General features: G+C 52.2%; 1 protein-coding gene across 1 annotated transcript in view; it reads right to left on the bottom strand.

The window, feature by feature from the left end:
• The window catches only part of LOC146423108 (DNA-directed RNA polymerase II subunit RPB1-like), a 28,011-nt gene extending 11,755 nt beyond the window's left edge, over positions 1-16,256 (bottom strand). The window contains exons 1-6 of the mRNA XM_085045073.1: positions 15,328-16,256; positions 13,125-13,257; positions 10,986-11,122; positions 9,588-9,761; positions 6,541-6,822; positions 1,846-2,007 (exon numbers count right to left, since the gene is read on the bottom strand). Of these exons, the coding sequence (XP_084901199.1) occupies positions 1,846-2,007; positions 6,541-6,822; positions 9,588-9,761; positions 10,986-11,122; positions 13,125-13,257; positions 15,328-15,417 (978 nt within the window). The 5' untranslated portion in view covers positions 15,418-16,256. The remainder of the gene's footprint in view (positions 1-1,845; positions 2,008-6,540; positions 6,823-9,587; positions 9,762-10,985; positions 11,123-13,124; positions 13,258-15,327) is intronic.
• Between the last annotated feature and the right edge of the window lie 1,927 nt (positions 16,257-18,183).

Raw genomic sequence — 18,183 nt, 5'->3', positions numbered from 1 at the left:
ACCTCTCAATGACCCCAAAATCTCGTCCCCTCACCCTGGGCAGGCCGGGCAGCTCGTTGTCCACCATGGTGGCCACGTGGAACTGCAGCAGTTTGACATCCTCAGCGATGACGTGAGGTTGTCACCTAACTGTGTCCCTTCTGTGACCCCAAAAAAACACTCTGGGACCCCAAAAAAACCCTGAGACCCCAAAAAACCTCTCAATGACCCCAAAAATCCTTCTCCATACCCTGAGCAGGCCGGGCAGCTCGTTGTCCACCATGGTGGCCACATGGAACTTGAGCCATTTGACATTCTCAGCCACAATTTGGGGTCACCACCTACCTCTGTCCCTTCTGTGACCCCAAAAAAACCACTCTGAGACCCCAAAAAACCTCTCAATGACCCCAAAAATCCTTCTCCATACCCTGGGCAGGCCGGGCAGCTCGTTGTCCACCATGGTGGAACTGCAGGACTTTCACAGCCTCAGCAATGACATGTGGCTGTCACCTACCTGTGTCCCTTCTGGGAACCCAAAAAACCATTCAGTGACCCCAAAAAGCCTCTCAGTGACCCCAAAATCTCTTCCCCTCACCCTGGGCAGGCCGGGCAGCTCGTTGTCCACCATGGTGGCCACGTGGAACTGCAGCAGTTTGACATTCTCAGCCACAATTTGGGGTCACCACCTACCTCTGGCCCCTCAGTGACCCCAAAATCCCTTCTGGGACACCTCTGTGACCCCAAAAAGCCTCTCAGTGACCCCAAAACCTCCTCCCCTCACCCTGGGCAGGCCGGGCAGCTCGTTGTCCACCATGGTGACCACGTGGAACTTGAGCCATTTGACATTCTCAGCCACAATTTGGGGTCACCACCTACCTGTGTCCCCTCTGGGACCCCAAAAACCCCCCTGGGACACCTCTGGGACCCCAAAAAAACCACTCTGAGACCCCAAAAAAACCTCTCAATGATCCCAAAAATCCTTCTCCATGCCCTGGGCAGGCCGGGCAGCTCGTTGTCCACCATGGTGGAACTGCAGGACTTTCACATCTTCAGCCACAATTTGAGGTCACCACCTAACTGTGTCCCTTCCATGACCCCAAAAACCCTTCTGGGACACCTCTGGGACCCCAAAAAACCTCTCAATGACCCCAAAATCTCATCCCCTCACCCCGAGCAGCTCGCTGTCCATCATGGTGACCACATGGAACTTGAGCCATTTGACATTCTCAGCCACAATCTGAGGTCACCACCTACCTGTGTCCCCTCTGTGACCCCAAAAAAACCACTCTGAGACCCCAAAAAACCTCTCAGGGACCCCAAAAATCCTTCTCCATACCCTGGGCAGGCCGGGCAGCTCGTTGTCCACCAAGATGCCCACGTGGAACGGGAGCAATTTGACATTCTCAGCCACAGTTTGGGGTCACCACCTACCTGTGTCCCCTCTGTGACCCCAAAAAACCACTCTGAGACCCCAAAAAACCTCTCAGTGACCCCAAAAATCCTTCTCCATACCCTGGACAGGCTGGGCAGCTCGTTGTCCACCATGGTGGAACTGCAGGACTTTGATATCCTCAGCCACAATTTGAGGTCACCACCTACCTGTGTCCCTTCCATGACCCCAAAATCCCTTCTGGGACACCTCTGGGACCCCAAAAAACCTCTCAATGACCCCAAAATCTCGTCCCCTCACCCTGGGCAGGCCGGGCAGCTCGTTGTCCACCATGGTGACCACATGGAACTTGAGCCATTTGACATTCTCAGCGATGGCATGTGGATGTCACCTACCTGTGTCCCTTCTGGGACCCCAAAAAAACCCTCTGAGACCCCAAAAAACCTCTCAATGACCCCAAAATCTCGTCCCCTCACCCTGGGCAGGCCAGGCAGCTCGTTGTCCACCATGGTGGCCACGTGGAACTGCAGCAGTTTGACATCCTCGGCGATGACGTGAGCTGCTGCTCCGTTCTGCTCGTTGCGCCGCAGCTGGTTGTTGATCTTGACGATGTCGGCCAGTTTGTGGGTCAGGTCGTCCTGAAAAAAACCCCAAAATTAGTGGGGTGGCGGTGGAAGTGGGGTGTGGTGGGGATGTGGGGTGGGAAAAATGGGTTTGGGGTGGATTTGAGGTGGGAAAAAAAGGGTTTGGGGTGGATTTGGGGTGGGGAAAGAAGGATTTGGGGTAGAAAAATGGGTTTGGGGTGGGAAAAAGAGGGTTTGGGGTGGAAAAAATGTGACTGGGGTGGAAAAAATGGGTTTGGGTGGGAAAATATGGGATTGGGGTGGGAAAATATGGGTTGGGGTGGGAAAAATTGGGGATTGGGGTTGGTTTGGGGTGGAAAAATGGGTTTGGGGTGGGAAAAAATGGGTTTGGGGTGGGAAAAATTGGGGATTGGGGTGGATTTGGGGCAGGAAAAAAAGGGTTTGGGGTGGAAAAATGAGTTTGGGGTGGGAAAAATAGGGTTTGGGGTGGGAAAAGTGGGGATTGGGGTGGGAAAATATGGGATTGGGGTGGGAAAAATGGGGATTGGGGTGGGAAAAATTGGGGATTGGGGTTGGTTTGGGGTGGAAAAATGGGTTTGGGGTGGGAAAAAGAGGGTTTGGGGTGGGAAAAAGAGGGTTTGGGGTGGAAAATATGGGATTGGGGTGGGAAAATATGGGATTGGGGTGGGAAAAATTGGGGATTGGGGTTGGTTTGGGGTGGAAAAATGGGTTTGGGGTGGGAAAATACAGGATTGGGGTGGGAAAATATGGGATTGGGGTGGGAAAATGAGGGTTTGGGGTGGAAAAAATGGGTTTGGGGTGGGAAAATTGGGGATTGGGTAGAAAAAGGGGGATGGAGTGGAAAAATGGGGTCTGGGGTGGAAAAGTGGGCTTGGGGTGGGAAAAAATCGGGTTTGGGGTGGGAAAAAATGGGTTTGGGGTGGGAAAAATTGGGGATGGGGTGGGAAAATATGGGTTTGGGGTGGAAAATATGGGGATTGGAGGGGAAAAATGGGTTTGGGGTGGAAAAATTGGGGTTGCATAGAAAAAATGGGGGATTGGGGTGGAGAAAATTGGGGATTGGGGTGGGAAAAATTGGGGATTGGGGTTGGTTTGGGGTGGAAAAATGGGTTTGGGGTGGGAAAATAGGGATTGGGGTGGGAAAAATTGGGGATTGGGGTGGGAAAATGGGTTTGGGGTGGGAAAAAGAGGGTTTGGGGTGGAAAAAATGGGTTTGGGGTGGGAAAATATGGGATTGGGGTGGGAAAATATGGGATTGGGGTGGGAAAAATTGGGGATTGGGTAGAAAAAAGGGGGATGGAGTGGAAAAAATGGGGTCTGGGGCGGGAAAAGTGGGCTTGGGGTGGGAAAAAATCAGGTTTGGGGCGGGAAAAAATGGGTTTCGGGTGGGAAAAAATGGGGATGGGGTGAGAAAATATGGGGATTGGAGGGGAAAAATGGGTTTGGGGGGGGAAAAATGGGTTTGGGGTGGGAAAAATTGGGGATTGCATAGAAAAAATGGGGATTGGGGTGGAGAAAATTGGGGATTGGGGTGGGAAAAATGGGGATTAGGGTGGATTTGGGGTAGGAAAAAAAGGGTTTGGAGTGGAAAAATGGGTTTGGGGTGGGAAAAATTGGGTTTGGGGTGGGAAAAAAATGGGTTTGGGGTAGGTTTGGGGTGGAAAAATATGGGGATGAAGTGAGGGGTGTTAGAGAGTTTGGGAGACCCCAAAAGGCAGATGGGAGCCTAATAGGCATCCTGGGATCCCAAATTTATCCTAAAAATCTCTCAATATCTATCATGAGACCCGAAAAAGTCACCACAAAGCCGAGCTGGTTGTGGGTTGAGTTTTTATGACCACAACTGGGAGTACAGACTGAGACCCCAAATAGCACCCCAAAACACTCCAAACACCCCAAAACCACCCCAAAACACCCTAATAACCACTAATATCACCCCAAAACCCCATAAAATCCCACAAAAACCCCATAAATTCCCCACCTGGTTCCTGGCTGAGCCCTGCATGACCACGGCCGGCTGCACAGACAGCGCTGGCACCGGCAGGACTGTGCCCAGAGACCCTAAATACCCCAATATCACCCCAAAACTCCACAAAACCCCACTAAAACTCCATAAAATCCTATAAAAACCCCATAAAACCCTACAAAATCCCCATAAAATCCCCACCTGGTTCCTGGCTGAGCCCTGCATGACCACGGCCGGCCGCACGGACAGCGGCGGCACGGGCAGCACTGTGCCATGAACACCCCAAATACCCCAATATCACCCCAAAACCACCCCAAAACCCCTGAAAATCCTACAAAACCCCACAGAAATCCTACAAAAACCCCATAAAATCCCCACCTGATTTCTAGCTGACCCCTGCATGACCACGGCCGGCCACACAGACAGCGGCGGCACGGGCAGCACTGTGCACAGAGACCCTAAACACCCCAATAGCACCCCAAAACTCCACAAAACCCCACTAAAACTCCGTAAAATCCTATAAAAACTCCATAAAACCCTACAAAAACCCCACAAAAACCCCATAAAATCCCCACCTGATTTCTAGCATGACCACGGCTGGCCACACGGACAGTGTTGGCACCGGCAGGACTGTGTCCAGAGACCCGAAATACCCCAATATCACCCCAAAACACCCGAAAAATCCTACAAAACACCACAAAAACCCCATAAAATCCCCACAAATCCCCACCTGGTTCCTGGCTGAGCCCTGCATGACCACGGCCGGCTGCATAGACAGCGCTGGCACCGGCAGGACTGTGCCCAGAGACCCCAAACACCCCAATACCACCCCAAAACCCCACAAAACCCCACAAAAATCCCCTAAAATCCTATAAAAACCCCATAAAATCCTACAAAAATCCTATAAAATCCCCACCTGGCTCCTGGCTGACCCCTGCATGACCGCGGCTGGCCACACGGACAGTGTTGGCACCAGCAGGACTGTACCCAGCGACCCCAAATACCCCAATATCACCCCAAAACCCCACAATACCCCACAAAAATCCCCTAAAATCCTATAAAAACCCCATAAAATCCTACAAAAATCCTATAAAATCCCCACCTGGCTCCTGGCTGACCCCTGCATGACCACGGCTGGCCACACGGAAAGTGTTGGCACCGGCAGGACTGTGCACAGAGACCCCAAACACCCCAACAGGACCCCAAAACCCCTGAAAACCCCCCAAAAACTCCATGAAACTCCACAAAATCCCACAAAAACCCCATAAAATCCTACAAAAACCCCACAAAATCCCCACCTGGTTCCTGGCTGAGCCCTGCATGACCACGGCTGGCCGCACGGACAGCGGCGGCACCGGCAGGACTGTGCCCAGCGACCCCAAATACCCCAATACCACCCCAAAACACCCGAAAATCCTACAAAAACCCTACAAAACCCCACAGAAATCCTACAAAAACCCCATAAAATCCCCACCTGATTTCTAGCTGACCCCTGCATGACCACGGCCGGCCACACAGACAGCGGCGGCACGGGCAGCACTGTGCACAGAGACCCTAAACACCCCAATAGCACCCCAAAACTCCACAAAACCCCACTAAAACTCCGTAAAATCCTATAAAAACTCCATAAAACCCCACAAAAATCCTATAAAATCCCCACCTGATTTCTAGCTGACCCCTGCATGACCACGGCCGGCCGCACGGACAGCAGCGGCACGGGCAGGACTGTGCCCAGAGACCCCAAATACCCCAATATCACCCCAAAACCCCACAAAAATCCCATAAAATCCTACAAAAACCCTACAAAACCCCACAGAAATCCTACAAAAACCCCACAAATCCCCACCTGGTTCCGGGCTGAGCCCTGCATGACCACGGCCGGCCGCACGGACAGTGTTGGCACCGGCAGGACTGTGCTCAGAGACCCTAAACACCCCAATATCACCCCAAAACCCCACAATACCCCTGAAAATCCTACAAAAACCCTACAAAACCCCACAGAAATCCTACAAAAACCCCATAAAATCCCCACCTGGTTCCTGGCTGAGCCCTGCATGACCACGGCCGGCCGCACGGACAGTGTTGGCACCGGCAGCACTGCGCTCAGAGACCCCAGCCATCCCAATAGCACCCCAAAACCCCACAAAACCCCACAAAAATCCCTGAAAATCCTATAAAAACCCCATAAAACCCTACAAAAACCCTACAAGAACCCCATAAAATCCCCACCTGGTTCCGGGCTGACCCCTGCATGACCACGGCCGGCCGCACAGACAGCAGCGGCACGGGCAGCACTGTGCACAGAGACCCTAAATACCCCAATATCACCCCAAAACCCCACAATACCCCACAAAAATCCCCTAAAATCCTATAAAAACCCTACAAAATCCCACAAAAACCCCATAAAATCCCCACCTGGTTCTGGGCTGACCCCTGCATGACCACGGCCGGCCGCACGGACAGTGTTGGCACCGGCAGGACTGTGCTCAGAGACCCTAAACACCCCAATATCACCCCAAAACCCCACAAAACCCCTGAAAATCCTACAAAACCCCTACAAAACCCCATAAAATCCTACAAAAACCCCACAAAATCCCCACCTGATTTCTGGCCGACCCCTGCATGACCACGGCCGGCCGCACGGACAGCGGCGGCACGGGCAGCACGGTGCACACCATCCACTCGGGCCGGGCGAATTTGGGGTCCATGCCGAGCACGAAGCACTCCTCGTCCGAAATCCTCTTGAAGATCTCGTGAACTCTCTCGGGGCTCAAGAGGATTTTCTTCTCTTGGGAATCCTCGTTGACGTGTTTCCACTCGGCGTAGAGCTCCAGGCCGGAGCGGCGGATGCGCGGCTGGTAACGGCCACAGCCGCCGTGGCCCTGGAATGGGGGGAAAAGGGGGGAAAATGGTGAAAAATGGGTGAAAAAGTGGTGAAAAATGGTGAAAAAATGGCAAAAATGGGCATTAATGGGGTGAAAAAGGAGGTAAAAGAGCATTATTGGGGTGTAGAGTTCCAGTCCTGAGTGATGGATAAAGGGTTGGTAATGGTCACGGCCGCCATGGCCCTGGAATGGGGAGAAAAGGGGGGAAATTGTTGAAAAATGGGGAAAAAATGGTGAAAAAGGGCATTAATTGGGGGGAAAATGGGGGAAATGGGGTGAGAAATGGGGAAAAAGGAGCATTAATGGGGTGTAGAGCTCCAGTCCTGAGCGATGGATTAAGGGTTGGTAATGGTCACAGCCGCCGTGGCCCTGGAATGGGGAGAAAAGGGGAAAAAATGGTGAAAAATGGGTGAAAAAGTGGTGAAAAATGGTGAAAAAATGGCAAAAATGGGCATTAATGGGGTGAAAAAGGAGATAAAAGAGCATTATTGGGGTGTAGAGTTCCAGTCCTGAGCGATGGATAAAGGGTTGGTAATGGTCACAGCCGCCGTGGCCCTGGAATGGGGAGAAAAGGGGGGAAATTGGTGAAAAATGGGGAAAAAAGGGGAAAAAAAGGTCATTAGTGGGGTGAAAAAGGGAGGAAAAAGGGGGGAAAAAGGGGGAAAAATGGGGAAAAAGGAGCATTAATGGGGTGTAGAGCTCCAGTCCTGAGTGATGGATAAAGGGTTGGTAATGGCCACAGCCACCATGGCCCTAAAATGGGGAAAAATGGGGAGAAATTGGTGAAAAATGGGGAAAAATTGGTGAAAAATGGGGGAAAAATGGGGAAAAAATGGGGGAAAAATGGGGAAAAATGGGGGAAAAATGGGAAAAAATGGGGAAAAATGGGGAAAAATGGGGAAAAATGGGGAAAAACGGGAAAACGGGAAACGGGAAAAAGGGGAAAAAGGGGAAAAGGAAAAAGGGGGAAAAAGGGGGAAAAAGGGAAAAGGGGGAAAAATGGGGGAAAATGGGGAAAAAATGGGGAAAAATGGGGAAAAATGGGAGAAAAATGGGAAAAATGGGGAAAAATGGGGGAAAAATGGGGGAAAATGGGAAAAAGGGAAAAGGGGGAAAAAGGGAAAAAGGGAAAAACGGGGAGAAAAATGGGGGAAAAAATGGGGAAAATGGGGGAAACGGGGGAAAAACGGGGGAAAAAACGGGAAACGGGGAAGCAGGGAAAAACGGGGGAAAAAATGGGGAAAAAATGGGAATAAAAAATGGGGAAAAATGGGGAAAAAATGGGGAAAAAATGGGGAAAAAATGGGGAAAAAATGGGGAAAAAAAGGGGAAAAAAAGGGGAAAAAAAGGGGAAAAATGCAGGAAAAGGAGGACTTTTGGGGCCACAAACAGGAATTTTCAGGCCACAAACTGGACTTTCAGGTACACTAAGGAGGATTTCAGAACCCAAAACAGGAATTTTGGGAATTTCAGGGCCACAAACCACCATTTTGGTGTCACAAACTGGAATTTTGGGAATTTTGGGTTCTCCCACCTTCTCCTTGGTGAGATCCTCGTCCCCCTCGGGCTGCTCCACCCCAAATTTGTGGTGCACTGAGGAGGATTTTGGGGCCACAAACAGTAATTTTGGGAATTTTGGGGCCACAAATGAGAACTCTGGGAATTTTGAGGCCACAAACCCCAATTTTGGTGTCACAAACTGGAATTTTGGTGCCACAAACCGGAATTTTGGGGCTACAAAGCGCAATTCTGGGGCCACAAACCAGAATTTTGGGTACACTGAGGAGAATTTTGGGGCCATAAATCAGAATTTTGGGGCCACAAATCAGAATTTTGAGAATTTTGGGTTCTCCCACCTTCTCCTTGGTGAGATCCTCGTCCCCCTCGGGCTGCTCCACCCCGAATTTGTGGTGCACTGAGGAGGATTTTGGGGCCACAAACAGCAATTTTGGGAATTTTGGGGCCACAAATGAGAACTCTGGGAATTTTGAGGCCACAAACCCCAATTTTGGTGTCACAAACTGGAATTTTGGTGCCACAAACCGGAATTTTGGGGCTACAAAGCGCAATTCTGGGGCCACAAACCAGAATTTTGGGTACACTGAGGAGAATTTTGGGGCCACAAATCCGAATTTTGGGGCCACAAATCAGAATTTTGGGAATTTTGGGTTCTCCCACCTTCTCCTTGGTGAGATCCTCGTCCCCCTCGGGCTGCTCCACCCCAAATTTGTGGTGCACTGAGGAGGATTTTGGGGCCACAAAGGGGCATTTTGGGAATTTCAGGGCCACAAACTGCAATTTTGGTGTCACAAACTGGAATTTTGGTGTCACAAACTGGAATTTTGGTGCCACAAACTGGAATTTTGGTGTCACAAACTGGAATTTTGGGGCGATAAATCAGAATTTTGGGATTTTTGGGTTCTCCCACCTTCTCCTTGGTGAGATCCTCGTCCCCCTCAGGCTGCTCCACCCCGAATTTGTGGTGCACTGAGGAGGATTTTGGGGCCACAAACAGGAATTTTGGGGTCACAAATGAGAATTTTGGGAATTTCAGGGTCACAAACCGCAATTTTGGTGTCACAAACAGGAATTTTGGTGCCACAAACTGCAATTTTGGTGCCACAAACTGCAATTTCGGTGTCACAAACTGGAATTTTGGGGCCATAAATCAGAATTTTGGGGCCATAAATCAGAATTTTGGGGCCATACATCAGAATTTTGGGGCCATACATCAGAATTTTGGGAATTTTGGGTTCTCCCACCTTCTCCTTGGTGAGATCCTCGTCTCCCTCGGGCTGCTCCACCCCGAATTTGTGGTCCATCTCCTCTCCTCCCTCGCAGATGTTCTTCCCTTTGCACAGATCATACACGTGGGTCAGACGCTTCTTGGGCTGCCCTTTGGATTTGCCCAGGATGTCCTTGATTTTGGGGTTGTTCTGCAAGAAAATGGGGGATTTTTGGGGTCAAAAAGGGGAGATTTGGGGTGGTGGGGGTGTGAAAGGGGATTTTGGGGGAATAAATGGGGGTTTTGGGGGAATAAATGGGGATTTTGAGGGAATAAATGGTGGTTTTGGTTAAAGGTGATTTTGGGAATAAAAGGTGATTTTGGGGGAATAAAAGGGGATTTTGGGGGAATAAATGGGGGTTTTGGGGGAATAAATGGGGATTTTGGGGGAATAAAAGATGATTTTGGGGGGACAAAAGGGGATTTTGGGGGCATTAAAGGTAACTTTGAGGCCATAAAAGGTGATTTTGGGATGAGGAAATTGTTTTTGGGGCCATAAAATGTGATTTTGGGGCCATAAAATGTGATTTCTGGGGAATAAAACTTGAGTTGTGGGATCACACAGTTGTTTTGGGGACATTAAAGATGATTTTAGGGACACAAAAGGTGATTTTTGGGACATTGAAAGTGATTTTGGGGACAGATGATTTTTGGGGCCATAAAAGGTGATTTTGGGCCATAAAAGGTGATTTTGGGGTCATAAAAGGTGATTTTGGGACACTAAAGGTGATTTTTGGGGCTATTAAAGGGGATTTTTGGGGCCATAAAAGGCCATTTTGGGGTCATAAAAGGTGATTTTGGGGACATTAAAGGTGATTTTTGGGCCATAAAAGGTGATTTTGGGGGAATAAAAGTTGAGTTTTGGGATCACACAGTTGTTTTGGGACATTAAAGGTGATTTTGGGGCCATAAAAGGCCATTTTGGGGCCATAAAAGGCGATTTTGGGGCCACAAAAGGTGATTTTGGGGACATAAAGTTAATTTTTGGGACATTAAAGGTGATTTTGGGACACTAAAGGTGATTTTTGGGGCTATTAAAGGGGATTTTGGGGCCATAAAAGGCCATTTTGGGGCCACAAATGTTGATTTTGGGGATATTAAAGGTGATTTTGAGGCCATAAAAGGTGATTTTGGGGACATAAAGTTAATTTTTGGGACATTAAAGGTGATTTTTTGGACATTAAAGGTGATTTTGGGGCCATAAAAGGCCATGTTGGGGCCATAAAAGGTGATTTTTGGGACATTTAAGGTGATTTTGGGCCATAAAAGGTGATTTTTGATCCACCTCATCCCCCATGGTGTCCCCAGTTCCCACCACGAGGTCATTTTCAGTCCCAAATTTTTTGGGATTTCCCCATTTTTTGGGGTTTCTCACCGAGTCCACGAGGAGCTTGGAGCAGAAGAAGCAAACGCAGCGCAGGATTTTCATGGTTTTCCCCAAAAATCCCACGTGGAAAACAGGTTTGGCCAACTCGATGTGGCCAAAGTGTCCTGGGCACTCCGTCATGTTCCCTGGGAAATCCCAAAAGTTAGGGGGTTGGAAGGGTTTGGGGGTGGGAGGGGAGAGGATTTTTTGGGGTTCAAGCCCCCCAGTGAGAGAATTTTGGGGTTCAGGATGACTTTTTGGAGGTTCAGGATGATTTTTTGGGGTTCAGGAGAGGATTTTTGGGATTCGGATCCCCAGTGATGATTTTTTTGGGATTCAGGATGATTTTTGGGGATTCAGGAGAGGATTTTTTGGGATTCAAGCCCCCCAGTGAGAGAATTTTGGGGTTCAGGATGATTTTTTGGGGTTCAGGATGATTTTTTGGGGTTCAGGACTGGATTTTTGGGGTTCAGATCATTTTTTGGGGCTCAGGAGAGGATTTTTTGCCATTCAGGACCCCCCAGGATGATTTTTTGGAGGTTCAGGACAGGATTTTTGGGTTCAGGAGAGGATTTTTTGGGGTTCAGGATGATTTTTTGGGATTCAGGACCCCACAGGATGACTTTTTTTGGGGTTCAGGGCGATTTTTGGGGGGTTCAGGATGATTTTTTGGGGGTTCAGGATGAGTTTTTGAGATTCAGGACAGGATTTTTTGGCATTCAGGAGAGGATTTTTTGGGATTCAAGCGACCCAATGAGAGAATTTTGGGGTTCAGGATGATTTTTTTGGGATTCAGGAGAGGATTTTTTGGGATTCAGCATGATTTTGGGGGTTCAGGATGATTTTTTGGGGTTCAGGACAGGATTTTTTGGGGTTCAAGCCCCCCAATGAGAGAATTTTGGGGTTCAGGATGATTTTTTGGGGTTCAGGAGAGGATTTTTGAGGTTCAGATCATTTTTTGGGGTTCAGGAGAGAATTTTTTGGGGTTCAGGAGAAGATTTTTTGAGGTAAAGGAGAGGATTTTATGGGGATTCAGGAGAGGATTTTTTTCCAGGTTCAGGAGAGGATTTTTGGGAATCAGGACCCCCCAGGAGAGGAATTTTGGGGTTCAGGAGAGGATTTTTGGGCTCAGGAGAGGATTTTTTTGGCATTCAGGAGAGGATTTTTGGGATTCAAGCCACCCAATGAGAGAATTTTGGGGTTCAGGATGATTTTTTGGGATTCACGACCCCCCAGGATGACTTTTTTTGCGGTTCAGGATGATTTTTTGGAGGTTCAGGATGATTTTTTGGGGTTCAGGAGAAGATTTTTGGGCTCAGGAGAGAATTTTTTGGCATTCAGGAGAGGATTTTTGGGATTCAGGACCCGCCAGGGTGATTTTTTTTGGGGTTCAGGATGATTTTTGGGATTCAAGCCCCCTGATGAGAGAATTTTGGGGTTCAGGATGATTTTTTGGGACTCAGGACAGGATTTTTTGGGTTCAGGAGAGGATTTTTTGGGATTCAAGCTGCCCAATGAGAGAATTTTGGGGTTCAGGATGATTTTTTGGGGTTCAGGAGAGGATTTTTGGGGTTCAGGATGATTTTTTGGGGTTCAGGAGAGGATTTTTTGCCATTCAGGACCCCCCAGGATGATTTTTTGGGGGTTCAGGACATGATTTTTGGGTTCAGGAGAGGATTTTTTGTGGTTCAGGATGATTTTTTGGGATTCAGGACCCCACAGGATGACTTTTTTTGGGGTTCAGGATGACTTTTTGGGGGTTCGGGAGAGGATTTTTGGGGTTCAGCCCCCTCAGGATGACTTTTTTTGGGGATCAGGATGATGTTTTGGGATTCAGGACAGGATTTTGGGGGTTCAGGACCACCCAGGATTATTTTTTTGGGGGGTTTAGGACGAATTTTAGGGTTCAGGATGATATTTCAGGGTTTAGGAGAGTTTTGGGATTCAAGCCGCCCAGTGAGAAAATTTTAGGGTTCAGGATGATATTTCAGGGTTTAGGAGAGGATTTTTTGGGATTCAAGCCGCCCAGTGAGAAAATTTTGGGGTTCAGGCTGATTTTTTGGGATTCAGGACCCCACAGGATGACTTTTTTTGGGGTTCAGGACAATTTTTTTGGGGCTCAGGACATGATTTTTGGGGTTCACTCACCTGCACAGGTCTGACACCTCCCTGTCCTCTCGATGACTCCCTGCCGGGGGTCCATCAGCCCCCCCAGTTTGGGACGACCCCCCTCGGTGGTCTCGGGGTACTTGATGCCACCTTCTGTCACCGACATGCGTTTCTGGGGGGAGACGGGGAAACTGAGGCACCTGGGAGCCCAAAAGTGTCACTGGGAGCCCAAAAGTGGCACTGGAAATGGGGAAACTGAGGCACCTGGGAGCCCAAAAGTGGCACTGGGATCCTAAAACTGTCATTGGGATCCTAAAATTGTCACTGGGAGCCCAAAAGTGGCACTGGGAGCCCAAATCACCCCCTGGAAACAGGGAAACTGAGGCACCTGGGGACCCCAAAAGTGTCACAGGGATCCCAAAATTGTCACTGGGATCCAAAATCACCCCCTGGAAATGGGGAAATTGAGGCACCTGGGACCCCAAAACTGTCACAGGGAGCCCAAAAGTGCCACTGGGAGCCCAAAAGTGCCACTGGGAGCCCAAAAGTGCCACTGGGAGCCCAAAAGTGCCACTGGGAGCCCAAATCAACCCCTGGAAACGGGGAAACTGAGGCACCTGGGGACCCCAAAATGGCCACTGGGACCCCAAAAGTGCCACTGGAAATGGGGAAACTGAGGCACCTGGGAGCCCAAAAGTGTCACTGGGAGCCCAAAAGTGTCACTGGGAGCCCAAAAGTGTCACTGGGAGCCCAAAACTGTCACTGGGACCCCAAAAGTGTCACTGGGAGCCCAAAAGTGTCACTGGGAGCCCAAATCACCCCCTGGAAATAGGGAAACTGAGGCACCTGGGGACCCCAAAGTGCCACTGGGATGCCAAATCTGTCACTGGGAGCCCAAAATTGTCACTGGGAGCCCAAAAGTGGCACTGGGAGCCCAAAATTGTCACTGGGAGCCCAAATCAACCCCTGGAAATGGGGAAACTGAGGCACCTGGGAGCCCAAAAGTGTCACTGGGAGCCCAAAATTGTCACAGGGAGCCCAAAAGTGTCACAGGGAGCCCAAAAGTGTCACTGGAGAGCCCAGAACTGTCACAGGGACCCCAAAACTGTCACAAGGACCCCAAATCATCCCCAGGGACCTCAGATCAACCCCTGGGGATCCCAAAACTGTCACAGGGATCCCAAAGTTTTAAAGACCTCCTGGCCAACCTCAGGGACCCCAAAACCCCTCCCTGAGTTGCTCCCATGGGCCCCAAAATCCACTCCAGGGCACCCCAAGGCTCTTCCAGAGACTCTCTAGGCCACTTTTAGGGACCCCAAAATTCCTCTTGGGTTCCCTGAGCCACCTTTAGGGACCCCAAAATCCCACCAGAGGATCCTGAGCCACTCTCACACACCCAAAGACTCTTCCAGACGCTCCCTGGGCCACCCTAGGGAACCCAAAATTCCTTCTGTGCTCCCTGAGCCACTCTCAGACACCCCAAAATCCCATCCTGGGTTCCCTGGGCCATTGGCAGAGACCCCAAAACACCACCAGGGAATCCTGAGCCACTCTCAGACACCCCAAATCCCCTCCAGGGCACCCCAAGGCTCTTCCAGGAGCTCCCTGGGCCACCTTTAGGGACCCCAAAACTCCTGGGTTCCCTAAGCCACCTTAGGGACCCTAAAATTCCTTCTATACTCCCTGATCCACTCACAAGGACCCCAAATCCTCTCCAGGACACCCCAAGGCTCTTCCAGAGGCTTCCTGAGCCACCTTTAGGGACCCCAAAATCCCACCAGAGGATCCAGAGCCACTCTCAGACACCCCAAGACTCTTCCAGAGGCTCTCTGGGCCACCTTTAGGGAACCCAAAATCCCTTCTGTGCTCCCTGAGCCACTCTAGGGACCCCAGAATGTCTCCCATACTCCCTGAGCCAATCGCAAGGACCCCAAAACCCCACCAGGGCATTCTGAGCCACTCTCAGCCACCCCCACACTCTTCCACAAGCTCCCTGAGCACCCCAACACCTTCCAGAGCTCCGTCAAACCCTTAAACTCCCTCAAGTCACCCCAAAAGCGCTCTCCCCTCAGCCCCGCTCAGCCCCCCGGGCCTGTGGGGGGCGCTATCCCCTCACACCCCCGCCCGAGGCCTCTCCGCCCCTCGCTCTCGCTGCCCCGCCGCCATTTCCCGCCGCCGCTCTCCCTCAGCCGCCGGCCCCGCTCCCTCCGCCGTTCCGTCCGCGCCTTCCCGGCCCCGGTACCATCTCATCGGGGCTGAGGATCCCGAACTGGACTCGTTTGATGGTGCGCAGCGGGCAGGCGCTGTCGCCCGAGGGAGGCCCGCCGTGCATGGCGCCGGTGGGGGTCGCGGCCTCGCGCCGCTGCGGCTGCTCGGAATCGACCCCTTCACGGAGGGGTTAGGCGGTGGTTTGAACCCCACCGGGGAAGCGGGAAGGGGCTCCTCACAGAGCCTCCGGCGCGGAGCTTCCCCTTTTCCGCTCCGGCCGCTCCGCGCTCGCAGCGCGACTGAGCTCCGTGAGGCGCCGGCGCCGCCTTATATAGCCTCGGCCCCCGCGCGCCGCCGGAGGGGGCGTGGCCGGAGCGTACCAAGAGCCTCATGGGGGGGAAAGGGGGGGAGCGGGAAAAAAGCGCGGGAAGGGGAGGGGGCGGCGGGTCCGGTTACGGTCCGTGAGGGGAGCGAGGAGCAGGGAACGGGAGGGAAGCGGCGGCGGCTGCTCCGTGAAGGCCTCGCGGGAAGAACCGCTACCGGATCCCCCCCGTCCGGGGCGGTGGGATCGATTCATGAATAATTCATTTCATAAACCCGCCCTCGACACACCGCGGGGCGGAGGGAGGTTGACGAAGAGCTGCCGGCGGTTGACGGAGATTAACGGAGATTGCCGAAGTACTGCCGGAAGTGGGCGGAGATCAACGAAGCGCTGCCGGGGAGTGACGGAAATAACCGAAGTTTATTTGAGATGACCGAATAGTGACGGAAGACAACGGAAATAGCCGAAATCCTAGCGGACGGTGCCGAAAGATGCCGGAAAGTACCGAAGCTCTGACGGAAGGTGCCGAAGCAAAGGCGGACCGTGCCGGAAATGGCCGAAGAACCGCTCCGAGCGCGGCCTGCGGAGCCCCGGCCTCGCCTGCCCAGCCTGGCCGCTCCCGGCGCTCCCAGCCCCGGCTCGGCCGCTGGGAAAGGCCGAGGCTTTCGGGCCTGTTCCGGATGAGGCTTCGGGGAAGGGGCCGAGGGGGTGGAGAGCGTCAGGGTGAGGGATTGGGGATTTGGGGGGCGGAAGGCTCAGGGAGAGGTAATTGGGAATATAATTGGAATAGAAAAGGGTATTTTGGGGCAGCAAGAGGGTTATAAGGGAGGGGAAAGGAGGGGAGGAGGATTTGGGGGAATGGGAAGGTTTGGGGGGACAGAGAGGGATTTGGGAGAAAATTGGGGCAAGAAAGGTGAAGTTTGGACGATTCGTTATGGATAGGGATGGAGAATTTGGAGGAAGTCAAATAAAAATAATATTTTTTGGTGTTTTGTGTGTTTTGAGGCGTTGGGCTTATTTAGGAAGCACAGGGGATTTTTTTTTTTTTATTTTGGGGTACAGAAAGGGGAATTTGAGGAGTATTTTTGGGGCTCAGACAGGTGGCTTTGTTTTTTTCTCTGTGTCACCCAGTGGCATCCATGTCACCCAGGGCCAGAGTGTCCCCCTGGTGTCACCACATCTGGGTGCTGTGTCCCCCAAAGGTGGGGTTTTGTCACCGTTTTGTCACCGTCACTGGTCCCTGGGGGGTCCAGGGGTGTCCCTCACACACCTGGGTGATGCAGGGTGACACAGGGTGTGACAAGGTGACATCGGTGTCACCCTGCGATGACGTCACCGAGGCACAGCCGGACAGACACACAACAATGCGACACGACTGTGACGCCGTGGGACACAACCTGACCTGCGCCACCCCCACGGCGCAGCCGGCACCGTGGTGACAAAGTGACACAAGGTGACACAAAGTGACACAACACACGACCCCGTGTGACACCAGGGGACACGGTGACAACCGGCAGAGCAGGGTCTGTGCCACACCCGGCTGCGGCTGTTGTGTCCCTGCTTGTGTGGGTTGTACCCAGTTCTGTCCCCGTTCGTGTCCCACAGTCCACCCAGTTTGTCCCAGTTGTGTCACCTCGGTTGTGTCCCCAGTCTGTCCCAGTTGTGTCCCACTGTCCCCCCAGTTGTGCCCACTGTTCCCCTGGTTGTGTCACACTGTCCCCCCAGTTTGTCCCAGTTGTGTCCCACTGTTCTTCCCAGTTTGTCCCAGTTGTGTCCCCCTGTCCCCCAGCTGTGTCCCCAGTTTGCGTCCCTGGTTGTGTCCCACTGTCCCCTCAGTTTTTGTCCCTGGTTGTGTCTCATTGTCCCCCAGTTGTTCTTCCCAGTTTGTCCCACTTGTGTCCCACTGTCCCCCCAGTTTTTGTCCCTGGTTGTGTCATACTGTCCCCCCAGTTTGTCCCAGTTGTGTCTCATTGTCCCCCCAGTTGTGTCTCACTGTTCGTTCCAGTTTGTCCCACTTGTGTCCCACTGTCCCCCACTTGTGTCCCAAATTTCCTCCCCTCGTTGTGTCCCCAGTCACACCCACTGTCCCCCGCAATGTCCCCCGCTGTGTCCCACTTGTGTCCCCCGGCTCTGGAAGTGCCCCCCGGGACCCCCAAAGTGCGGCGGAACCCCCAAAGTGCCTCCTCCCCCCGCAACACCCCCCCCGGCACCCCAAATCGTCCTTCCCCCGCCCAGGACGTCACTCTGTCCCCCCCAAATGTCACCCGACGCCCCCCCGGGACCCCCGAGTGCTGCTGGGAGGGGGGGGCTGCACCCCGGGGGGTGATAGGGGTGACGCGGTGTTGGGGGGGGAGGCTGGGTGTTTGTGCCGGGGGTGGGGGGGCTCGAGGGGGGTGTGTGTGCGTGTCAGGTGTCGCTGTGCGTGTGACAGGTCGGCGTGCGGGTGTGTGACTGCGTGTGTGTGTGTGTGTGCGTGTGCAGGCGTGTCAGGGCCGCGCGCGGGTGTTGCTGCGTGTGGGGGTTGTTTGTGCGTGTCCGGCTGTTTGTCCCTGTCTGGTTGTTTGTCCC

Source organism: Lichenostomus cassidix, unplaced genomic scaffold, assembly GCF_008360975.1.
Source record: "Lichenostomus cassidix isolate B80296 unplaced genomic scaffold, HeHo_3.0 HiC_scaffold_34, whole genome shotgun sequence".
In the NCBI taxonomy this organism is placed as follows: Eukaryota; Metazoa; Chordata; class Aves; order Passeriformes; family Meliphagidae; genus Lichenostomus; species Lichenostomus cassidix.
Note: the sequence above shows the minus strand (reverse complement) of the source record. Positions and strands in the feature narration are given on the sequence as shown.